This window comes from Talpa europaea (genome assembly GCF_964194135.1).
Source record: "Talpa europaea genome assembly, chromosome: 7".
NCBI lineage: Eukaryota > Metazoa > Chordata > Mammalia > Eulipotyphla > Talpidae > Talpa > Talpa europaea.
The window spans coordinates 94,343,609-94,369,674 of record NC_140074.1 but is presented as its reverse complement, the minus strand read 5'-3'; the positions used below and the strand labels follow the sequence as shown (position 1 = coordinate 94,369,674).

The following is a 26,066-nucleotide window of genomic DNA, read 5'->3' as shown; positions in this document are numbered from 1 at the left end:
AAATATATAGATCAACATAAATGTATAGAAAGGATTTGAGTGTTCTAGTGTACATTTAGCTTATATGATACTTATGGCTTTTATACCCTCTTTTAGTATAACTATTAAAGTGACACACAAAGACTTATGTACAAATTCTACATAACACCTACCCGGTCTGTTCTATTTAAAAAAAAAAAAAAGAGAGAGAGAGTAAGATTCAATATACATTTTTACTCTATCTGCATCTCCCCCCATATAAGGTAATGAATGCTGTGAATACACATAGTTCCTTTTGTATCTCAATAAATATATAAAAAACACTACCTTTTGGGGCCTGCGTACTCAGCAGGCACACTTACATTGTGTAGTGGCATTGGATTTTTATCTCTTACTGTTTTCTAGGCCCTGAATCAAACTTTATCTACACTTGAACAATCCCATTTCCACCTAGGAAGCATTTCTACAAGTAAGCCTTAGCACATATGACAATGGAGTTAAGCATGTCCTATTTGTAAAGGGTAAATTCATTTACCTACTGTCATCTCACACAGACCAGGCGAGCAGACACAGTGGTTCTGGGAATCCTAAGAAGATCCTCTGACTTCTCTACAGGATCTTCTTACTTACATCCTCTCAAGGGAAGCCACACATTCACCTGTGTGATGGGAACACCATTCATTCACCTGTGAAATAACTATTCATGTTTCTGGTTTACAAAATAGAAATATATGCCTATAAAAGTACAAACTTGATGGATATTCTGAGAAAAATACGTCCACAAAGTTCATTCACACATTACGGTAAAAAGAGAAAATTCACCTGAGCTTATTTTTATTTCTTTCTTATGAATTTGAAGTACATAGTTAACATATGAATAGATTCTCCTTGTAAAAAGTAAAAATGTTCATATAAGGCTTTATAAACGCTGTTTTGAGGACTACATTTTTCCACCCTCAGTCTCTTCCTGGTTTATTTATGCCACTTGCATTCATTTTGTTTCTAATTTTCAGCATTGGATATATTATTCAAAAATGACAGAATATCGTATGCACTAATGCACATTGAAGCCATGAATAAATTTTCTTATTCAAATAGAATAAACAATGAGGCTGAGGATTTAGTGGGGAGAGGGGAACAAAAACACAAATGTAAGTCATTCTCTTTCTGTAACGGTAAACAAAAGAAATCAGATTAAAAATGGAGAGCTTTATCCTTCTTGTAATTCATAATTCTGTCTGGAACTCTGCCTCTCCCTTTCAACAACATTTTGTCAGGATAGACATAAACTGTGCCAAAAGCCTGACTGTCCGGAGCTGTTTCAATAACCCCTTCTAGGTTGACGTGGTGCACACCAGAAGGATCCTCACAGTAGCCACCGTCATGAGTGTGACCAGCCAAGAAACACACCACACACTTGTGAGCCCAAATGACTGCCAAGGCGTCATTAAAATTCCAAGCCAGGCACACACTGTCAGAAGCCTCTGGGTAAATGGGAAGATGGCCTGTTATTAAAAGAAAAGAAGAATTAGAAGCCAATTAAGAAATATCAATTTCCCAAAACAAATGGCTAAAACTAGTGTTCAGGAAAAAAAAAGTGTATTATGACCCTGTTATCCAAATGGACTGAAACCAGAAAGAATCCACATACCAGAAAAACGAGATAATCTACAGTCATGTCTGTGGAGCAAAGACAGAAGAGTAAGGCAAGGGAAGAGATCACTGGAGAGAGAAACCCTGAGATTTCTACAAAATGTGCAAACACCAAGGAGTTCAAGGGCTTCCTGTTCAGGAGCTCTGTGATGGTGGCCAGAAATCAGGCCAATACTGGCCCAGAATCTCATTGATTTCCTTAAATATGAGCATTACTTACACAAAAAGATGTACTCCTAATTAAAAACACATTTTAGGGATGGGCTGTGGGTTATATGTCATTTATATAAACACTCAATGCTTCGGAATTGATTTGTGCCACTTTAAACACTTCCATGAGATCAAGGTAGCTATAGTCATTTTACAGATTAAAAAACTGGTCAAAGAAGGGAACGTTTATGTGGAAGTAGAGCCAGGAGAATCTTGAATTCCTGATGCCACATCATGTATCAGGCCACAGTTTCACTCTGAAGTGCAGGTATAATACACTGGTCCTTGCTTCTTCCCATTAAATCATTTTCTTTTTTCCTCTCTAATGCTATTTATTTTTATCCTGATTTTGAACATGTTTCTCCTTATTATCTGCTAGTCTCAACACCAGCTTTTAAAGAAAGGAGGGGAGACTGTTAATTTATGTGTCTGTACACAAGAACATGCATGCGCGCGCACACACACACACACACACACACACACACACACACACTGATGACCACTTTTCAAGCTGTGATGAGGTGTATGAGTCCAAAGAGGCTGGGACTTTCCAGCTCTAGATACCATACTGGACTCATCTATCAAGTCCCTGTAGCAAATGATACAGTTAGTCATTCCGGTCTGCTTCAAACACTTGGCCTCTAGGATATCACTAATTTTTTTACTGGTGTCTCCTAGTTTTCCTCCGAACTCAATGGCCACTAATTCTCACTCTCCTTTGTGGTTCCTTATTTCCCACTGTCTTATTAGGAGTGCCTGGATGCTTGGTCCTTGAGTTTCACTTCTCTATTTGCACCAATTGGCTTGGCAACCTCTTAGTAATTTACATAGTTTTAAACATATCACATTATTTCAATTTCTATATCTATGTATCTAACTTAAACTTCTATTTTGAATTTCAGACTCACATGTCCATCCACCCTGATGTCTAACAGGTATCTGACATCTAACTTGATATTTCCAAACTTGAACTCCTGAACTCCCTTCTGCATTTTTCCATCTCAGCTAATTGCAATTCTATCCTTCCAGCTCCATGGCCAAAATTCAAGATGTAGCAAAATGACCTCTGAGTAGCCAAAATGAAAGTGGAAAAGCAAATAAAGATGAAAGAAAATGTCTATCAGTCACTTTTAAACTTTGCTAAAGAAATCTGAGGCACTCGGTTGTTAAAGGTTTACTCATTCAGTTTCTAAGCTTATAGCATGGAACAAATTTAAGAGATTGCTAATGTAGAGAGGTGCAATGACATAACTAAAAACAAATGGGAAACATGAAGAATACAGGATAGCATAGCATAGGAAAGGTGACAGGAATATAAAACATGGACTCAAGTCTGGATTCTGTCTGTAGCTGTATGATTTTAGCTATGGAGTTGAATCTTCCTGGATTCAGTTTCCTTGTCTTTAAAATGGAAAAATTTGACTATATGAATCTATAGATCCCTTTTAGCTCCAATCAAGAAAAACCCCAGTTTTTGAGACCACTTATTTTAATAGTGTCACATCATGCCCTGACCCATGAGGGGATTTTATATTTTCCAATGACACTTTGAATGACACTTGATATTCCAATGGGAGCAGATTTATTCCTCCTTCTGCATGTTTTTATCACATCAGTGGAAGATTAATAAGCAAAAACTACATTTGTAGATAATAATATAATTTTATATTTATACAATAGCCTATTATTTTGAAAGGGTTTTCATCTTTATAGCTTCATTTGATACAATAGTGAGCAACTGCAGTTTGTCAGTTGTACATTTGTTCAACACAGCTTATAGAAACAAGAGCTAGAACAGCATCCCATCCTTGTGACCTCAATCCAGTCCCCTCATGCATTATGCCGCATCAAACAGATCCCTAAAACATGGGCTCTCACCTCAGCCTCCCAACCAAGTACACCAATCACACTGCAAATCCAAATTCAGTTCTCTGCACATGTGCACTCATGTACACACACTAATCTAAGTGTAATTTAAGCACCTTCAGGTCCTATAAACTCAGCTAGCAGTAGGTCTGTCAAAAGTGATTCTAAATGAAAATAACATAAATTGGATTTCAGTATAACCACGTGGCAGGATACAGAACTGAAATGCTCACTGCCAATTTATTGGCCTCCATCACTTGGTCCCTGGCTTCATCTACACAGCAGAAGTCTCAGGTGGCTACTGCACTGACAAGTAGGCTCTGAAGGAGTAAGACCTGGACTGAATCTCTCACTTAAATATTGCTATATGAATTGATCCCATTTGGGTAAATTCTACTTTGAAACCTAAAAGGTCAACTTATAGGATCTAACATTTATCAAGATATATTTGTTATTTTATAATACTTTGCTTACTCAACCTTCGATATTAATCTTATACTCAGCTTGTTTCTCAATAAAAAATTTTTATCATTCATTATGTCTATGTGGACAGCATATACACATATGTATAAAACACCTAATGCTAGAATCCTCTTTTATAATTTGATATGATTTACAAAAACAGGACAGCAAAATAACTTAGGTCACTAATGCTGTATAAAAATAAAACAATTAAAAAAATTTAAACTCATCCTATAGAAAGAGCATAGCATAATACATTGTTAGTAGTCTTTCAAAAATCTAATTGTTGTCATCCTCTAAAATGCTGAAACAACCAAATCATACAAATACTTACTGACAATTACCACCTTTTCTTGGTTTGTGTCAGAGAATGTAAGAATTTTATTCAACCAGTTCAGCTGCTCTTGGCTAAATCCACCATTAAACTGGACAAACTGGGGCTCAGAAAGTCCTGAAATGAATTCAGTGAGTTAGACCCATCAAGTGTTATTTTTTCCTTGATTTTAAACAGGAAACCACAAGAATTTAGAGCAACATACAAGTCACACTGTATCTTACTCTTAACATTCCTCTACTTATTACACTAGATTCCCTTTACATTAGAAATAAAATACAGATATTTGAATATGTTCACCAAGCCATTATAAAATCGTCCTGTCCCACTGGCTCTTTTCTGCACTCAAGACTGGCAAAATCTTACTTTCCTTAGCCCCTCTCAGCTGTATCCCCTCTGTCTTGAATACTGTCCCTGTGCCTTCCCAAGGGCATTTAGGTTTCGGTGTAAATATTTTTTCTCCTTGGAGAGGCTATCGCCTACCACCTAAAATAAAACAGTCCCCCATTCCTGTTCTGTATTATTATTCTGTATTTTCTTGGTAACATTATGACTGTGAATATAATCTTGTTTCTTAGATTAGTTGACCTGATTTTTGTCAGTATTGCCTACAGCTTCTGCATAGGTAGTCAAGGTCTAGAATAGGCATTTAGGTATCTGTTAACTTCTCAATCAACAGCAGCCAATCAATCTACTTGCCATGAGGCTTGTGAGAAATCCTGACCCTGAACAACAATGACAGCATAGTTTTACCTTAATCGTTCATCTTTCAGCTGAACAAAAGGTAGCTGAAGTATTTAAAGACTATGTATTAGGTTTTCAGCTCAAAGGAATAATTCACCTTGAGGACTATTCAATTCTGTATTTGGATTATGCTCCATTAGTATCTTCAGACACTCCTGGTATTTTGGAGAAGATTGATCCAAGCCCAAGACACTCAAGTCATAAGCATCCAGCAAAATGAACCGGAATTTAGGAAATGGTGTGAAATGGTAAGCATAGTAGTTCTCGGAAGGCATGGTCTCAGGATGTTGTACAATCTGGTCTTCTAGAAACTTTGTGTTGAGTTTAGAGTTTGTTAAATAATCTCTGCTAAAATTATAGAATTCATGATTTCCCCAAGTATGATGAACAGGGATTTTGAGTGTTTGGAATGTGTTCATAACAACTTCCAGTGACTTTTCTGATGTATTATGCTGTGCATTAAATCCATCAATGATATCTCCAAGCTGAAGCACACAACAAGGTGGGCTGCTTTCTTGATTCCAGTCTTCAATAGCACCCTGCAAATGAAGAAGACTATGTCTGTAGTATCTCCGTCTGGTTCCTTGGAAATTGTATCCATCTTCTAAATCAGCGTATTGAATATCTGCTATGACTCCAAAGGAGAAAAGAAGGTCTGAGTTCTCATTTTTGATTCCAGGATTGGTTTTATCATCCATAACCTCCAAATTGGTTTCCAGATAAACTGAAATTAAAAGACAACTAAGTTATAAACAAGTTAGTTATCATTATGAACTGAAAAGAAAACATAAAATGAAGGTTAAGCTTAAAAGTTAATTTCCGAGGTCGTGTGGTATAAAGAAAAGTACATGGGCTTAAGTGTCTGATGGTCTTAGATCAGAATTACTGAATTCTCTGAAGACTTCAGTTTTTGCACCAGAAAAATAGATGACAATTCCTATCTTTCAGAAGAGCAACAACTTACAAAAGGATATCATCCTGTGAATGAACAGGCATTCTAAATTTAGTAAACTCGAATTTGAATCTGGTAAAACTTTTAAATTTAAGAAACAAGCAGTAGTTTTAAACATACACATACACGCACTTTCTTCCATAAACATCAAAATAATTTTATCAAAACTTCAGAAACTTTTTTTGACAGTTGTATGCTACATTCATCCATTGCACCTTATATACTAAGATTCCCATTATGCCTTATTTTGTATCAGGGTGGATTATTTCTCATTGTTGGTGAGTAGATTACTTGTGATAAAGTTTCTCATACATTACATCTGGAATAAGAAGGGAAAATGGTAAAGATAAGAGGATAACTTTAAACAAACAAACAAAAATCCACCACAAAAACTGTCAATATTTTCTTTTCTCTGAGTAGTAGTGACTGTCTTCAATAGTTGCATTTGAATTTAAACCAGCATTTTTTACACTTTTAAAGATTTTTTTATATTCCCCATATAACTGCACCCCCCTTATTTTGACCCCAATCCCTCCTCTCCCTACCGCCCCCCACATAGTGTGTCTCTGGTTTATAGTTGCTTGTTGATTTTGATTTTTTCTTTATTATAGTTATTCTTGAATCAGCATTTTTAAACCTACAACCAAAATAGAAAATATGTAATCTTTTCTTCTTACACATGATCTGTGCCCTGCTATTCTTTAGGGAAGTAACAATTTACAAAAGGGTAATTTATCCCATGAATGAACAAGCATTAAGTGGCCAAGAAGAGCAACTACTATTTTACTAGATTGTTTACAATCTAAATTTATAAATCTTTTCATTCATTTGGAATTGCTAAAATTACTTTCAGACTACTGGTCTTCAATCATTGTCTAATAAACCTACAGATTTCTTTTCAAGCCCCTGCAGATACATGAAATCCCGTCAAGGCACTCCCATCAGAGGTGGAGGTGCCAAGTCCATAACTAGCAGTAAGGATGAGACTTCAGTTTGACTTTATGAGAATTAGGAGCCTCTTTTCATTCTAAAACTTGGCTCTAATATCAGACCTTCTGTCTGATCCCCACAGTTATGAGCTTCAGCTACTTTCTTTTCTCCCTTAATCTGGATACAATTAGCCCTAAAACAGATAAAACAGTAGCAAGAAGAGGTAGAAATCCTGAAAAAAGCTTGGTGTTCTTATACTTTTCCTTTTCCTTTTCATTTCTTCATTTCTTCCTGTAGTCCCCATCTGAAAATCCCCCTAGATATCAATCAAGGCTGTTGATGTGAATGAGGGGTGGTACAGAAAAGATAATCTGATTTGAAAGGTGAAGAACTCAGACACAATAAATGCAAAATTCACCTAAATCAGCTGAAACTCTCTAATTTTAATAGGCTTCTAATATTTGCAATTACAGTATTTAACTTCATATTTAATAAGAGAATCAAACCAGGAGCTTCTGTTTGGGGAATGCTTTTATCTCCTGCCAATCAAGCTTTTATCTTTAAACTCAGAGCCTGTACAGTGATAATAAGTACTGTGGATAAAATGCACTAAAATAGGTCCCAATTAATTTGATCCTGTCTAGTAGACAGCTATTATTTTTGCTTACTCAATATTCATTTCATGTTCGTCTGGAAACAGCGCCCCAAAGTCTTTTCAGGCAAGTCCCCAATTTCTCATTACCAGTTCCTGTGATTTATCCTTCACTCCCTGGCTGGGGAAGGGGAGAGTCAGTCACAAGATCCACGCCTGGCCTATAACACCCCAATTTCCCTCTGAAGGGTAGGCATGTAACCCAAGATCAGTCAAAAAGCATCCATCCTGGGACATTTGCTGGAATTACTCACAATGCTGAAACTATTTCCACTGAGCTGATAATTGAGACTGGAGTTGTTAGTGAAATGTTAACTGAGAAGAAACCCAACCCAGAAATATGCTATCTGAATAATGGAAAAAAGTCCTAGAAACTCTGGATCCCCCTCTCCCTCCTAAAACTAGTCCTGGCCATTTAGTTATATCGGCCAATAAATTCTCCTTTGAGTTTAAAGCCAAACTGAACTGGCTTTAAGATTTCTGTCACATGATACCAGTGAGCAGGGAATGACTCTCTTGACTAACTCAGAGGCTTTTTTTTTTATGGCTCAGGGAGATGCCAAGGAGTTTATACAGAACAATCTCCATGGACACAGATCAAAAACTAAAGACACCTCAAGTGGGGATATTTAGAATTAACAAGCATGTTAATGTTGCATGACTTTTTCAAAATAATCCCCCAAATAAATACATACAAAAAAATGAGTAGATGATAATAATTGTTGAAGGTAATAATGGACTTATGAGGTTTACTTTCTGTTTTTCTGTTTTTAATGGCCTATTATACAGTTTTATAAAAAGCCTTCTAAAGTTTAGAGAAAATAAAGTTGGGCAGAATTAGGGAAATACTTTGTTTTTGAAAAGAAAGGAAACTAGCAAGTTTTTAGTAAAAATTTAGTGTTCTTAAAGTTGTACAATTTATTATATGCTAAGATATCTAACTTTTAGTTAAGAGGTATTATGATAAACTGATGAAAGCTATCAAATTTAGGATGGTTATGGCTTTGTCAATGGAAAGTACCTGTTCCATTTCTGCATAAGTTTTTCTTCCTTGATGGTCTTCTAACTCCACTTTTTAATTTGTTTCATGCTAGAGGACAACTTTACTGCGTTAGTCATACCAGCTCACAAACACCATTGGGCCATGGGTTTCTGCTTAGTTAGACCCAGTGATAAAATTCATGTAAAAACAGGATCTGAGGTTAAAGAAGAGATTTAGGTGACTTCTTCCTTTTTCTGCGTTGTGCAAACCCATCAAGGGAGAAAGGGTTGGGTGTAAAGTGTGCACACACAAGTTAATTTCATTTCACAAGGAATGAAAACTTGCAAATGCTGTCAGCCACATTAGGATGGGGTATTGGGGTATCATTTAAAAAGTTTAAAATCTAAGGCCCCACCCCTTGCACTGCAGGAAGGTTTGGGAGGCTTGGATAAAGGGAATTGATAAGGTTGCTATGGAAATTAGGCCTTAAGACTGACCACATTGCCCTAAAATAGGGAAGCAGGGCCAGAACACATTCGGTGTCAAAGGTCAAAGCACAAGATTAGACATCCCAGCACTAACTGTTCCAAACCAACTCTCCAATCACAAATAGTCTGTGGAAACAGGTTATAAAAGGGAGCACCAAACATAAGTGAACAGATGTTCTTTTGAATCAATGTTTTTGTGTCCTTTGGGTAGATCTCTAGGAGTGGAATTGCCAGGTCATATGGTAGCTCCATTTTTAGTAGACTGAAGAACCTTCAGCCAGCTCTCCATAGTGGTTGGACCAGTTTGCACTCCCACCAGCAATGTAGGAGAGTTCCTTTTTCACCACATCCTCTCCAACATTTGTTGTTGCTTTTTCTTTTTATATGTGCCATTCTTACCGGTGTAAGGTGGTATCTCAGTGTGGTTTTAATTTGCATTTCCCTGTTTATCAGGGATGTTGAACATTTTTTCATATGCCTGTTGACCATTTGCATTTCCTCTTTGGAGAAACGTCTTTTAAGTTCTTCTGCCCATTTTACTGCAGCACTATTTACAATAAGTAAAACCTGGCAACAATCCAAATGCCCAAAAATGGATGACTGGATCAAGAAGATGTGGCATATATACACAACGGAATATTATTCAGCAATCAAAAAAGATAAACTCATGCCATTTGCCGCAACGTGGATGGAACTAGAAGGAATTATGCTCAGGGAAATAAGCCAGAAGGAAGAAGAAAAATATCGGATGGTTATAAAATATCACTTATAGCAGGAATATAGGGGAACCAAATAAGACATCAGTGTAAAAAAAATAATAACAGTACAAAACACAACAAAGCAAAAACGGACAATTATAAATCAGAGACATCCTGCAAGGGAGCAGGAGGGAGAGGGGTGAGAGGGAGGGAGGGAGGAGCACAGGGGACTGTGATGGTGCACGGGTGCACTGGTGAATGAAACTCTATGGGGACTACACTTGAGGGGTGGAGGGAAGCAAAAATTGTTTAAAAACGAACAAGGATATAAACAATTTTTAAATTTTTTTAAAAAAGATGAAAAAAAAAGTCAAGCCACAAAGAAAAAAAAAAAAAAGGAGCACCAAACATTTCTTCCAGACAGACGTCTTGCTTCTCTTAGCAGTGTATTTCAATAAATCGCCCTTTTCTGTTGGGTGATTTCTTTCACCCCTGCACCTCCTGCCTCGCCCCAGTCTTCTCCCCGCAACATGGGGTTGTACTCAAACAAGACAGGCAGTCCCAGATGAGGAACGCCACATACTTTAAGCCACGAAACTGAAAAGGGCTGGTGCCCGTGTTAGGGGGAAATGATGTCCTGAGATAATCTCATTTCCCCCTAACACCCGGAGAGACAAGAGTTAAGGAAAGGAATTTGACTGGTTACACACCACTCCCAACAGTGCTGTCGTCTAACAGCAATGACACAAGAGCCGGGCACTTCAGTCACATTCACCCGCCCATTGCCCCCCTAGCCTTTCAACTGACCCCAAGTCAAGAGTCAAGTGCAATGTGTCCGTGTGGAGACGAAAGAGGCCGCCAACCGCGCAGCTCCCCGCGGCCGCCCTCCACACTGGGCCCACACTGGGCGCCGGTCTGGGGGCCGCGTTTCCCCTCCAGGGCCCTCGAGGGGGAGCGGCAGTCCCCCAAGCTGCGATCGGGGGGCGGTATGGGGGGGGCCTCAGCCATCAGGACCCCGGCCCAGACCCAGCGACGCACACCGAGCCCCGAGGCGGTTCCCTTCTCCAGAGCCTGCCGCCCATCCCCGCCAGAGCGGGCGGAACCCGCCTCCTACCGCGAGGACCCACCTACCGCGCGCCGGCTCCAGAGCTACCCGCTCCGGGACGACCAGCCCGGGGGCCGCGCACCATCGAGCGGAGCGAGCAGAGCGAGCAGAGCGGCTCCCCTACTTCCGGGGGTGCGGCCACGGCGCCGGAAGTCCGGGGGCGGGCCCAAGGAGGCGCGGTCCGCAGCTCATGGCGGGCCGGGTGCTGGGGCTCCCACCGGTCATGCGGCCTCCGGGCGTTCTGCTTTGGCGTCTCCTGCCTGGGGTCCCCGCGGGAGGAGCTGCGAGGGTCTGGCGGGGCCAGCTCTGCGCGCGGCCAGCGGAGGGGTGGCGGCCCTCGGCGCCCGCTGGCTGCTGCTGCCGGGGGAGGCGGCCGTTCAGCGCGGCGTGGCCGCCACCGCCGGGGCCGTCCGGCTCGGACCCGAAGGCCCGCAGAGACCCGACACGCCCCTCGAAGCCGGGGGTGAGTCCTTGGTGTGCTCGCTGCGGCGGTCAGACAGCCCCGAGCCCTGCCCACGCCAGTCGGGCATAACTTCAGAAGCCACGCGACTTAGCCTGAGGTTGTCCTCGGTCACAGCCTCAGCCCTGGGCCCCTCGTCTTGCCGGAAGGCCCGGCCTCCAAGACAGTGCCTGGAAGCCGCCCTCTCTCCGCGAGGTTTGCTTCTCGGGCTTGGATTTTAGCTCGCTTTTGCTCTTGCCTGAAAACTATGTTTTCTTGGAGGCCTCAACCTTAAGTTTATCTTAAGGCTGAGGAGTCAGCATTCTTAGATTTCGGTCACTTGACACCCCCGGTGGTCGACTTCTTATCGACTTATCTGCTTGGAATTTGAAAAAGACTACACAGAAATAACTTGATGCAGTTTTCACGAAACGACCCTTTTAGATGTCTCTTCTGCCGCCTTTGTTACTTGTCCAAGTCAGCGTTGGCTTTAGCGCTTGAATTGAATCGGTCTTACTTATATGCTGTATCAGCACAAGCAGGAAATGAACGTGTTTTTATCACCAGTTGGAGTCAGGGTAGAAACAGTCATGGCACTTGGCCTTTGGGTCGTTTTTCACATGAAAGGAAAATGACCTAAGGGACTTTGTCTTGAAAATGCCTTTGTGTTGTCTGTGTTAGGAACAGAGATTTAGCTGCATCCATTCAAATTACATTGAGGTTACCTCATAACATTAAACATTCTGCACGTTTAGAGCGTGGCCTGCCCATGGTTATGTGTATTAAAGGCTACTAATAATTTAGCATGTTTAAATGTTTGGGCCTTACCAGTATTTTTCTTTTTGAAATCTCTGCCCCAGTAGCCTGTTTCCTGGAAGTCTTTAGCATTCACATTTGCTGTTGGTGGAGCTTTGTTGGCTGGGATGAAGTACTTCAAGAAAGAAAAGACAGAGAGTAAGTAGATGTCATCTGGTCAGCTTTGAATAAAATTCTTTCTGGCTGAAGACTAGAACCTTTCAGTTTTAAATTTTGAAACAGTTTTAGATTTACCAAAGAGCTATAAAGATAACAGATAACATAGAGAATTCCCATTAACTTTCACTTAGTTCTCCCTAACATTCACATTTTATACAATCATGGTTCATTTATCAAAAATCAGAAATTAAAATAGGTACAATACTATTAACTAAACTACCAACTTTCTTTTAATTGCACCTGTTTCTGTGTCCATGTTTTTTATCTATTCCGGGATCCCATCCCAGATCCTACTGTCTAACAATGTTAATAAGAAATATATGACCTGATTCTCTCTTGATGCCATTATACAAAAGATAAATTTTGTCTATCTTTAAATCTAGGCATGAGAGTTCATAGGCTTTAGAACTTTAGCACTATAAGAAGATCCATATTGATATATAGACATTTTTATTATATAACAAGTAGTATTCATATATATTCTGATAAGCAGTTATGTTCTTTGAGTTTCGCAAAGAAAACTGAGAAGCTAGGAAAGCAGTGGTAGAAATAGCTCTGGAATATGCAAGCCTCTTTTGACTTAGTTTAGAAGTTCACTTGTAATAGCATTTGTTTTATAAAAATTATGAAACAATATTAAAAATGTTTCTAAAGCATTTGATAATATGCTTCATTATCTCCAAATACTTTATTGTATATTTCTTACAAAGAACTTTCTCCACTATAACCACAATTAATCAAGATCAGAAAATTAACAATGATATGCTACTACCATTCATTCTTCAGACCCCAGGCAAGGGGTCTGCAATTTGATGCCCTTTATAGCAGAAAGATCCAGTTCAGAACCACACCTCCTGCCGAGTTGTCTGTGTTCAGTTTGTAATAGCATCTCAGTCTTTATGTAACTTTATGACCTAGACAATTCTGAAGATTACAGGCAAGTATTTTGTAGAATGTCCCTTAGTTTAAGTTTGCCTCATATTAAGATTCAGGTTGTCCATTTTTGGCAGGAATAGTCCCCATGTGGTACTGTGTTCTCATAGCACATATAGATGCCACATGATTTCAGTTGGTTCGATTACTGATTATGTTTAGTTTGATCATTTGATTAAGATCATGTCTCTCAGGCTTCTGCGCTGAAAATGTAATATGTATTTTGTGATGTATATTTACACATGTAAATATTCTGTACAACTTATGCACAAAAACACTCTGCTCCCTATCAAACTCAATTTTATATTGAGATGGACTTGTGATTTCCTGTATAGTTGATGAGTTGTTATACAGTATCTTTATTTGTATACTCAAAGTATTCCAGGCTGGTCAGGGGGAGCCCATTGAAAAGGCTTGTTTCCACTGAATATGTCTCTAGTATTCTTTGAGTTGATTATCGCACAAAATGTTCCAAGCTCATCTGCTATTTCTGCCCCAACCCTGATATTACCATTTCTCTAAAAAGCCCTATTTCCTTGTAGTGGGGGATGATATTTATTTATTTTTAAAGATTTGTTTATTTACTCATAGAACAGGCCAGAGGTACAGGGGGTGAGAGGATTCACCAGAGACAGAGTGGGGAGCAGAATAGGCAGACCTACTGAAATACACTGCTGAGGGGAGCAGCAGGTGAGACAGGAGAGGTCTGCTGCGCCATATGTGGGTTAGCTCCCTGGCAGGGCATCAAACTCAGGCCATCATGGTGGGCCTTTGCAGTGGTAGTGCTGAGACTTCACCCCTAGCCCATCATGGAAGCCCAGGACAATATTTAGAAGTTAGGCTAGGAGCTCAGTGTTCCTGGGTCCTTTCAATGGACAGAGTTAGGAAATAGATGTATGTATTTATATTATTTCTGTATCTATATATATTGAAACCATAAGTTTATACTGCTATCTCCAGTTTCCAGTATCGCAGGATTCATTTAGTTTTCTCTTTCCATTGTTTTAGCTCCTTTTCTATGTATAACTCTTATCTAGAATGTCTCTACTTATTTGATCAAGCCCCCATGTGTTACTAAGTTACTGTCATTGCTTTTCCTCCCCATACAGCTGCCTTTTCAGCTGACTGACTCCCAAAACCTCCCTTCTCTCCCCCACCCACTTGGCTCAAAGCATCTGCTCTGCTGTGCCCTCTCCCAGTCCCATCACGGCCATACCTGATGGCTTAACATCAAATTGTGAAACAGGAGGAAATATTTTTACCACTTTTTTCTTACAGTCCTTACCTACACAGCATAGCATTTAATTCAATTTTGTTTTGTTGTTTTGTGCTGTTTTTCTTCCATGGATTTTTACACTTCTTAAAGGCTGAGACTGTTCTACATTTTGTACCCCACCCCTTCAGTCATTCACATAGTATTGATAGATCAGTTATTCGTGATATATTGGCATATATCAGGCATCTGAGTATTTGCGGTTAGATTGACTTTTTTTTTCTTTTTTCTTTTTTTTTTTTTTTGGGTGCGTGTTTGTATCTCTAAGAGCTAGAGAAGCAACGGCAGCGAAGCATTGGAAAGCCTTTACTTGGGGGCCCATTTTCCCTCACAACTCATGTTGGAGAGCCCAAAACGGATAAAGACTACCTGGGTCAATGGGTATTGATTTACTTTGGTTTCACTCATTGTCCTGATGTCTGTCCAGAAGAACTGGAAAAAATGATTCAAGTGGTGGATGAAATAGGTAAGAAAGCTAATTAGAAAAAGTTTGTTTACTTAATGTCACTATACTTTCACATTCTTGTATTACTGTTAGACTGTTTTGTTCCTTTGATTCTCTGACCATATTCACCAAAGGAAGCTTATTTTGATAATAAATATTAGATTGCTTAAAAGACATTAGTATGGTCTGGTCTCCCTTAACATTTTGACCCTTCCATCCCTCACACTGCTGTAACCTTTTCCTAGTGACTTTGATAGTTAGACTAGGAAATGTCTTTTCTAGTTTATGATACACATAATCTAGTCAATGTGTGGCATTTGTTAGTAGCAATGAGAGTGAATAGTTTACCTTGCCCATGGATTAGAGTGGACAAGAAGAGGGCAATAACAATTTCTGTATATATTAGATTGGACTACGAGGCAAAACCTCCACGTGATATGATCCAGGCAATGATACGTATGATCTGGAGCAGGTATTTGATAGGTTAGGTGACTTGATTCCTCCACAGATACATGGATCTGCTCCTCCCAGAAGCTGTCACTTCCCCTTCCCCATCATCTCACATCAATGTTAGATGTCCCTGTATGTTTCCTGAACACCTTTTCTATAGTTGTAATGGCTAGTTTTCTTTGTCTTGTCCCTTAAAGTGTGAATACTGACTAACTTAAACTTTCTTTCAGATAGTATTCCAACGCTGCCAAATTTAACCCCACTTTTCATCACTATTGACCCAGAGAGAGACACAAAAGAAGCCATCGCAAGTTATGTGAAAGGTGTGTTTGATTAATGCCTGTATCTGTTTAGCTCTTAGAGTCTTTGGAAGGTCATCTTATTTGAACCTTATAATACCCTATGAAACAAGAAAACAAAAAAGTCAAGCAAAAAGTAGGGCTCAGAGTTGTGACTGTGGCTAGTAAATAAATAAGAAACAGGTTTCTCAATTCCTGGTGCAGTGCACTTTTTCTTTTTGTCACAGAGGAATAATTGATATCAACAAAGTTAATAGAGCCTTGAATTGAGAGTAAGGATACATCGCTTCCAATTCCAACTCTGCCTCATTCTCTCTGTAAAATTAAGGTAAACACATATCATGGGAGTATGTACAGTGAGGGATTAAGATAAAAGTTAATGTAAGCACATTTTGAACTCAGCATGTATTTCATAAATCCAGAACATTTATTATAGAGACACATTTATAAGTATTAAATAATTTCAGTTCAAATGTCTCAATATGCAGGCTAAAAGCTATCCTAAGATACTGTAAACTTTGATAGAATTAAGGGTGAATACTTACTTTCTTATAAGTGTGCAAGTTGCTTAATTTTTTGGGGTTCAAGTTTCTTTGCCCTAAAAATGTGATGAAAATAAAAATCTGGTCAGGTGAGCTTTGTTGACTCTATGTTAGTGTCTGAAACACTGGTGTTTAAAAATCAGGAATTTGAAGTTTAATTATGGTGAGATTGATTTAAGCTACTGGTCAGAAAGACTAACTGATAGTTTTATATTTTCATTTTATAACAAAATGTAATGCATAGCCTCCAAAACTGAAATTCCTTAACAATGTATATTTTTTTGAATGTCTTCTTTCAGCATGAGTAGTTTGAGGTTCATATTGTGACATGATTCAGTAGTTCATTCATTTTTATTGCTGAATAGCATTCCATTGATGGGCATTCGAATTATTTCCAAAACACTGAGGTTGTGGCTATTACAAATAAAGCTGCTAAGAGCATTCATACAAGTCTTTATATGGACACATACTTTCATTTCTCCTGAATAAGTAGGTAGGAGTGGAGTGATTGGATCATATGGAAAAGTCTGTTTAACTTTTTAAGAAACTGACAGACTGTTTTCCAAAGTGGTTGTAGATTTTTACATTTGGACTAGAGTATTTTGGATTCTTCATATCCTCATCATACTTAATATGGTTAGCCCTTACATTTTAACTACTTAAATTAAATTTAGTGATTTCTCTTTGTGGTTTTGATATGCATTTCCCTAACAACTTAAGGTTAAGCATCTTTTTATTTTCTTATCTGCCATTTCTGTCTTTGGTGAAATATCTCTTTAATCCTTTGCCCATTTTTTATGGGGCTGTTTGTTTTATTTTTATTTGTTTATATTCCTGGTAACAAGTCTTTTATCAAGTGTACAGTTTGCAGATACTTTCTCCTAGTCTGTGGCTTGTCATTCCATGTCTTTTGAAGAACAATTTTGATGAAGTTTATTAATTCTTTTAGAGATAATGCTTTCATTTTCATATGTAAGGTATCTTTGCCTAACCCAAGATTACAAAGACTTATGCATTCTCCTTGAAGTTTTATTAGAGTTTTTATTATATATAAGTAGAATTTGTATCTACATTGCAGTTTGTCAGAAATTTGGACAATAGATTAATTCCTTCCTAAGGCAATAAAAGGTAGTTATAACTCATTGGGAGATAAGTCACCTCCTTTTAAGTGTGTTTTGCACTGGCAGTTATTTATAATCACATATTCACTAGACCATAAATACCCCCAAATGAGTGGACATCTGAGTTGCTATACCTAACTGAAATACCATCATCCTCTGGAATTTTCTTCAACAACACAAAGTGATTGATGTAATTGTTTTCATCTTTTAAGGAGATTTAAAAACAATTATGTTGATATTTAGGAATTTGTTGAAATTTTGACAAAGAAAAGGTTTGGATGTGCAACAAATACAGGTTTTATTTACCTTCTTGTTTACTTAGTGGAAAAGAAAGACAAGCCATCTTGCCTTTTCCATACCTGAAATATTTGTCAATTTCAAATGAATTATTAGTTGAAGGAATGAATATAGACTTTCTTTACCTTCAGAAGAAGATAATGATGTTAAAAGTTGTATTCTTGTCTTAGTAGTCTGATGAATCTAGATGTTTTGAGTGACTTCCACCAGCTTGCTTACATAAATTCCAAACCTTAATAGTAAATACAAGCAATGAGATTATTTACTGGAAAGTAATGAACTAATGACTTCCAAAACTAATGACCAAAAGTAATGACTAATGACTAATGAACTAATGACCAAGTGTGAACTAATTGTGAAACAAACTTCTTTTTTCTTATAATACAATGAAAGAGTGTAATATTTAATGTATGGCAATATTTTTAAACATCAGCAATATCTCTTAAGTATGTGAAAACAAATCACATTTTAAATTGTGGCTTAAATAATTAGAATATAAATCATCACTGGGTTGTCATAGAAGAATTTGTATTATATAGTAAAAAGAACCAAAATGTTTATTTCATTGATTTTTCTCTATTTCCTGTTTTCAGTTTCATTGGTTTCTGCTCTGATTTAGTTCTTCTGCTAACTTTGAATTTAATTTGCTCCTTTTTTAGTTTCTTATGATAGGAACTTAGATATTGATTTTAGATCTTCTTTCCTAATATATATAGCATTCAAAGCTATAAATTTTCCTCTAAGCTCTGCATTTTCTGCATCATAAATTTTAATAAGTCATTTATTTATGTTCAAAATGTTTTAAAATTTCTCTTGAGATTTCTTCTCTGACTTGTAATGTGTGGAAGTGTGTTTCTTCACATATTTCAGGATTTTCCAGATCTTTTTGTTACTGATTTTTAGTTTGACTCCATTGTAGTCTGAGAGCAGACATTATTTGATTTCTAGTCTTTTAAATTTCTCAAGGTTTGTTGTATGGCCCAGGTTTGTTGTTTGTAGTCTGTTTTGGTTACAAAGAGGGATTTTCATTTGTTCTATGTGAATCTCTTTTCCTTCATCATGAAAAAATGTTTAGGGACTCACAGGACTGCTTTACAGATGGTACTGTTTTTTGAATTAGGGTTGATTGTTTTGCTTCTCATTTTTCACTGTCATTCTCAAATTCATTTGTTTAGAATTTTCTCCCAAACTTGTTGGCTTGACTGGCACAAAAGAAGAGATTGATCAAGTGGCCAGAGCATACAGAGTATATTATAGCCCTGGCCCCAAGGATGAAGATGAGGACTATATAGTAAGTAAATGCTCAGGTCTCAACCTTCGGGGCAGCTCCCAGACTTTCATGTAACTTTGATTACTGGCTTTAGAGATGCCAGAAATTCTGACTTTGTTGCAAATTGGAAATATTTCAAAGGACAGCAGAAATAGGTGTTTGTAACGGGTGCTTATTTAACATATATTCACTCTTTTCATAAGTTAATTTCCTGTTTTTCTCTTCTAGTGACACATAAAATCAGTGGTATCTAAGATTAAATAAAATATGACATTGGATAACATGTTGAAAATAAAAGGAGCTATCATTTTGGGCCAAAGCCCATTTTATTTTTAAAATATTGTATCGTTTCTCTTTGTGTGCCTAATGAAGAGGTGTAAAATAAGCTTCTTTTGAGAAATAGTGGTATGTCACAGGGGACTACATTTTAGGATTGAATAGGAATTGTAAAGGCAAGAGAAAGGATGAAAGTTAGAAGAAAGTAGACTTTTCTAAGGTTTACTTTATCAGTACTATATGCTTTGCACAATTAGGTGTTTTGATTTTTTTTTTTTTTTTAAGAATTCTGTTAAGTTTTTCTTCAGCTTTTACATTAAAGAGCTGTTTCTATATCCATCAACACTGCCCAAACAGTCCTAGGCTAATGCCCTAGTTTCTGTGTTTCTTTTCTTATCAGCGGTTTCACATGAAGCACCAATGATGGGCATAGCATCACCCCTACCCACGCAGTTTTCTTCTCAATGTGGACATTTTTCCAATCACATTGAGTTGACATTAGTTCAGTACTATTTTACTTTTTCCCCTTTGTTGTCACATTTTGTTTTTTCTATGATGTTGGTTGACCATACTGTACTTTAGTTTGGACAGAGTGATTAGTCATGAGTCTTTGCAGCTACAAAGCCACTTTTACAAAAAGATAGCCAGAATCTAAGTATTTCCAGCTACCATGGTCAGTTCCCAAGAGCCATGTGCAAAAGGGACATCTCACTGCAGTGCTTTGTTTATGGCCCACTGTGGTCTCCATCACCTTTGAACTTGGAGCACGTTGTGTGCCCATATGGTCTGTGATATAAATTAAAAATAGATTTCTGAGCCCCTTTGCCTTAAACCCACATAGTAATCTTATTTCCAACTCCGATGCCTCATAAACTTAGGAGAAACTTGAATTTATGAGAGAAAAAGATTTAAAAAAGAAAACAAGCATTTTGCTGTAAGCCTTAAATTTAAGGAAAGTAGACCTTATTCTGGTTTCCTCCTCTTGTTGCATCAGCAACATGAGAAAATGAGAGAACAGAGGAGTGCCTGCCTGAGAGAGGAGGTCTTGGTATTCTTTCTTAGAAGAGAGTTAATTGGTTTTGAGCTTAAGTATGATTTAGCAGGAGCTGGTGAGTTAATTAGTCTGACTTATATACCATGGTAAACCATGTATCATTTCTTCGTCTTGTGTTTATAGCTCACAACTCGAAAGAAAGATTTTACGAATAAAGTCAAACAACCTATAAAACTCAATTAAAAATTCAGCTGATACGATAAGAGATACTTTGTGTAAGTTAAAGCAGTGCTCTCACCACGGGAGTGTGGTTTGGGTCATCTGCCACTAGATGCCCAACTATACTGTCAGCTGCCACTCGTGTTTTTTTGTTTGTTTGTTTGTTTTAATTTAAAGTACTTTGAGGTGTTAAATCTCTTGCTGCTACAGCCTGAGTTAGATCCCCACCAAGTAGTTTACCTACATATGGTGCAACACTCCCTCAGCAGTATATTTCAGTAGATCTGCCTGTTCTGCTCCCCACTCTATCTCTGGTGAATCCTCTCACCCCCCCAAACCTCTGGCCTCCACTCCAGTTCTTGTATGCATAAATAAATAAAAATAAATCAATCTTTAAAGTACTTTGAAACCTTTGATGTGTAGTCTATCTTGACTGGTTGGTCTTGACTTAGCAAGAATGAATTATTTTCCTCTTGTCTGCCTATACCTAGTAGTGTATAGTTATGTACCAGCAAGATCATAAACATCAGTCAAACAGGTTTGGTCACTGAGATTTGTCCTCAGTTATAAAAGAGTCATATGGAAAATTCAGAATATGGACACTTCTTTTTTTAAATCTCAAAAATTAAAATGCAAATATTTTAGTCCTATGAAGACCTTTTAGACCCTTGGAATACATCCTATACTCTATTTTGAGAAATACTGATCTTGCTGCCATAAGAATTTGACCTTTTGGTGTGAGTTCTTTGGTATACATGAGCTAAATTAACCAATAGGGGGAGACACTCTCCAGCTTTTTAGGTTTTTTCATTAGTATGACTTCTGTCCCTTGAGGTCACAGATTTTCATTCACAAGATGGTATGGGAAACTTCTATTAAAATTTAAGGACCTGCAAAGAATGAGGAAGTGCCTCAAAGGTTGAGATGTAATGGAGTGAGGTTTCTTAATCTCAGGCAACAACAATTAAAGATAAGTTTTTTGACTTTAAATACTGGAGCAATTTTCAGACTGATACAGTATGTGTGAAGTGGGTGTGCCAGACATGTGAGTTGTTTCCTTTGAAAGCTAAATGTGCACATCATTGTATTTTTATGTATATACTTAAAAATATACATATGCATATATATATACACTATTACATTGTTACATAAATATTAATTAGAAAATACTTTTGAAAAAGAATACAAGTAAATGGCTTTCAAACCTAAAAAAATTCCCAGTTTATTTATAGTGAGAGATGTAAATTATATAATATGCCATTTTTCACCTTTTAGATCACAAAGGTAAAAATTTGAAATGTATTGTCAAAATAGATAATAATTTGGGAAAACGGGAAATGCACTGTTGGAGTGAGTTGTAACATAAGGTACTTTCGTGCATTGTTGATAGGAATTAAACTGATACACCCTCTACTGAGGGCAGTTTGTCAGTACCTATCGACATGTGAAGTGGAATACTTTTTAGGTTACAGATTCTAATTCTTGAAATTCATCCTACAATATTGTTTGTAAAGAAAAAAGACTGAAGTCCAAGCAATCAATTTTTAGCAGGCTGCTATATATATACTGATAAGAGAACAGTGTCCAATATATTGTTAAAGAAGAAGTAGATGCATGTGTATACATACATACCCCCCACACACAAATAAATGCAGAGATTTTCTCTGGAAGAATACAGAAGAAACTAGTGGCTCCCTCTGAGGAGGCGAACTGAGGGATTCTCAGAATCTGGAAGGAGGAAGGGAACACTTTCAGTGCATAAGTTTATTCTGTATTTTGTTTGTTTTATGTTTATATGTTGCTTTTTCAAAAAGTAGTGTATATGTACATACAAAACTTATACATTAGGAACAAACTTATTTGCTCCCCTCCAGTAGAGTTCCAGTCAGGATTGTGGCAACATGGTGATATGAAAAGATAGGAAATTAACAGATCTATCTTCCCAGCTTTGGTCTGACTATTAGTAATTATATGATTTACCATCTCAGGCCTGTTTTATTATTTGTAGAATACTCGATATCTGTCTCCTGGGTTAAGATGACACATGAAGGAAAGTCAATAAATGTTTGGCCTCTTCTATATTAGCAACTACTGGAACTTTAAAGTACTGTATATTAGAAATAGTTGGCAGTTTGCATATGAGACTTGACCACTGACAGGTTTGACAGATAAAGATAGAACAATATTTTCATTATATACTAGAAAGTAATTTATATTAAGAATATGCTATAAAATAAATCCAACATACCAAAATTCTTTTTTTAAGGGATATAATAGAAAAGAAGAAAAAACAGGGAGGAAGTGGAGTATAAGCTACTTGAGTAAGACTTGAAGAGCAGGGCCTCCCCCGTGGCGCAGCGGTTGAGCAGCGGTTGAGCGCTGGGTTGCAAAGCCGCCTGTGGCCTCTGCGGCGCTGGTTCAATCCCCGGCTGCTCCCCGACCACAGGAGGAGGGTCCCACATGGCACGCAGACCTCTCCTGCCGCCCGCTGCTCCCCTCAGCAGTGTACTTCGGTCCTTCTGCCTGCTCTGCTCCCCGCTCTGGCTCTGGTGAATTCTCTCACCCTCCCGCGCTTCTGACTGTACCCAGTGCATGTATAAACAAGACAAACAAATAAATAAATAAAACATGCCTCTATTTTAAAAAAAAAAAAAGACTTGAAGAGCAGACTGGAGACCTAATTCTGACTTAAATCTCAAATGTATGGAGAAACATGGATTTCCTGTCCTACTCCTACACTAAATTGTTCTGAGACACATGAAATCACCAGCTGTTCTAGCTCTCTGCACATTCTTTCCCCGTGTGAGAAGGCAAATGGATCTTTCCATTTGCTCTTTATAACTGCATTTGAAAAATAACCTCACAAACATGTAATGTGTGTTTGAGTATATTTGTGGGGTGTCTCCAGTTTGGTATGTGTGATCACATTCCTGTCTTTCTTTTTGTCTTGCCAAAGAGTAATCAGATCTGCTATAAATTTCTAGGACTCAAGTGCCAAGCCTTTTGTTCATTTAGAATTGGGGTTTGTGGAAGCATATAACTAAAAATTGTTGACTGATCTAAAGTTAGAACTAGGAACATTTTAAGAACTTTGTCAGGTAAATGGATAATGGATTTAAGATGACTCATTGGAGATGTAGCATTTATGGCTCCTAAAGAGCTTCCGGATGACTTGCTTCAGATGGGAATTGTTCAGTGCAGAATATAAAAATTTCTTATGGGATAAAAATACTTACTTTCACGCTTCCATTTGAGTCACTAATGTCAGGACTAAATATTATGTTAGAATTTATAAGTTAAAGATTTGTAATTCATTTTCTGGTTTCTTTTCCTAAAACATAGTGAGCAACATTTAGGTAATAATGAATGAAAAACGGTTCTTCCTAAAACAGAGAAATACACCCAAAAGTTTATTAAATAATTTCTCACCAAAACTTTAAATTCCCTGTGATAACACTTTACAATATGGTTAAGGGGTCAGAAAGAATATTTTACTCATAATTGGAAGCTCTTTTAAGAAACATTGCTAGTCTGCAATGTTCATGTGGGGTGCAGCAGCCCTTTCTCACATGCTGCGGACCAGGACCAGCACAGCAGTAGACGATGAGGCCACCTCAGGGTTGAGAGAAGCGTGCAGGGTGGTCAGGGCGTCAGTGAAAGAAATGACAAACAGACACACTTCAAGAGTGAAAATCTGAGTGTAATTTTCTTTGAGTTTGTGGCCAGTATATATGTTTTCCAAAAGCACAGGAACAATGAATATCAATGAAATCAACTTGCTCTTGGGCTCAGCCTATCACCATCAGGGAGGTGATCTACATAACAAGCAATGACTTTTATAGAAGAAAGAAGGAAGTTTAGAAAGACAAATAAGGGGTTAAAGTTTGTAGTTCTTATAAGATTTTTAGCATTCTTGTAGTGGTTCCTGGTGGTCGTTATCTTTTGATAAGCTTCTGTCTTTTCAGGGAACTTCCACTGTACTTCCTCTGCTTCAGGGTGTTATGCTGTTCTCCCCCTGCTGTTCTCCCCCTGCGGGGACCTAGGGACGGTTAGCCCTAAAGGTCACTGCAGGGGAAGGTGCAGCACTCACAAGCAGATTCTTTCTCATTGCTATGTTGATGTGTATGTTAGCGATTGAACCAAAAGAATTAAAAGTTCTAGCTAGTGTTTCAAGCAGTAGTTGGTGCAAATTTCAGGAACCCACGCGATTTTAGATCATTTATGACTGAGTTTACTATAATAGATTCAGGTCATTCCAAAAATAATAGATGCTGCAGAGGTTATTAAACCATTCATGTGAAGTTCTTTCATCTTGTAGCATTTGTTCTGTAAAATTAGCAGCTAATTTTAGTAATCTTTTTTGTCATCTCCCCTCCCCCCCTTTTTCCCTGCAGGTGGATCATACAATAATAATGTACTTGATTGGACCAGATGGTGAGTTTCTGGATTATTTTGGCCAAAACAAGAGAAATGCAGAAATAGCTGGTTCGATTGCTGCACACATGAGGGAACACAGGAAAAAGAGCTAGCCAAGCAGTGTTGATGCTGCAGTGTTCTCTTGCTAAAGAGGAAGGAAGCTTTGTCTCCCATAGGAGCCAACATATATGTATGTGCAGACTACTTTCATACCACTGGAACATCTATATTTAGAACGGGGCACATTGACCTTGGGTCAGCTAAGATAGTCTTGGAACTATAAAGATTACAACCAAATAGCCGCCATGAGACTGGAGGACCAAATTGATGTGGAGCCCACAGAGACGGCCTGAAGGAAGGACACTGGGGGAGAGGCCAGGCCATGCACATCCCCACATGAACGGCCCCTCTGGTCAGCACTGCTGCCTCTCTGGTGTCTTGGACGCTTGCTCACACTGGCGTGGGCTGAATTTCTATGAAGAGTAATTTCCATGTATTCTTGCTTTGCATTTTGACTTTTTGGTGGCTGATTGCAGTCAAATTAGGCACTTTGCCATTCAAATATCAATTTTTATACTTGAAAGCAGAAGTGCTGTCTACCATGGTAATGACTTACTCAGGTTTGAGTTGTGTTCCCCTGTCAGCAGGCACTGATTTACCCAATAAAGAAGAAATCTATTGTTTTGGGGGAACAATTAGATCATTTTCTCTAGGGATCTTTTGTGTGATTTTTAACTAAATAATGTGCCAGGTATTCAGTGATGTACCAAATGGAAAGAAGAGGGTACTGATCATGACTGTGATGGAGTAATTTCCTGCCTATGCTGGATTGCATTGTGTGAAATAAAAGTGTATTCAGTTCTGCAGCTTTCACAAGCATGACCTTTCTCACCGTGAGGAGTGCCTAGATAGAGGCTCTCAGGGCAGTAACCACAGCCCACAGAGGTGGGTAGGTAAGAGCTTGTTAAAATGTAGGTTCTCAGGCCTGGGTGGATTTTTCTGAGTCTAGGTTAGGGCTTGGAGAGCTGCATTCAGAACAGACTTCCCAAGTGCCTCGGGTGC

General features: G+C 38.1%; 2 protein-coding genes across 2 annotated transcripts; one reads left to right on the top strand and one right to left on the bottom strand.

Annotated features, from left to right (window-relative positions):
- Positions 1–1,173: 1,173 nt before the first annotated feature.
- On the bottom strand, positions 1,174–5,946 carry ADPRM (ADP-ribose/CDP-alcohol diphosphatase, manganese dependent; the record flags this gene model as incomplete). The annotated part of the gene is made up of 3 exons (XM_084236556.1): positions 1,174–1,484; positions 4,505–4,621; positions 5,346–5,946. The coding sequence occupies 3 exons, from the start codon at positions 5,944–5,946 to the stop codon at positions 1,174–1,176; spliced, it is 1,029 nt and encodes a 342-aa protein (XP_084092682.1).
- A 4,833-nt stretch (positions 5,947–10,779) lies between these two features.
- SCO1 (synthesis of cytochrome C oxidase 1) lies at positions 10,780–25,117 on the top strand (the record flags this gene model as incomplete). Its single annotated transcript, XM_084237922.1, has 7 exons — positions 10,780–10,936; positions 11,019–11,518; positions 12,358–12,448; positions 14,944–15,141; positions 15,801–15,893; positions 19,005–19,120; positions 24,983–25,117. The coding sequence occupies 7 exons, from the start codon at positions 10,780–10,782 to the stop codon at positions 25,115–25,117; spliced, it is 1,290 nt and encodes a 429-aa protein (XP_084094048.1).
- Between the last annotated feature and the right edge of the window lie 949 nt (positions 25,118–26,066).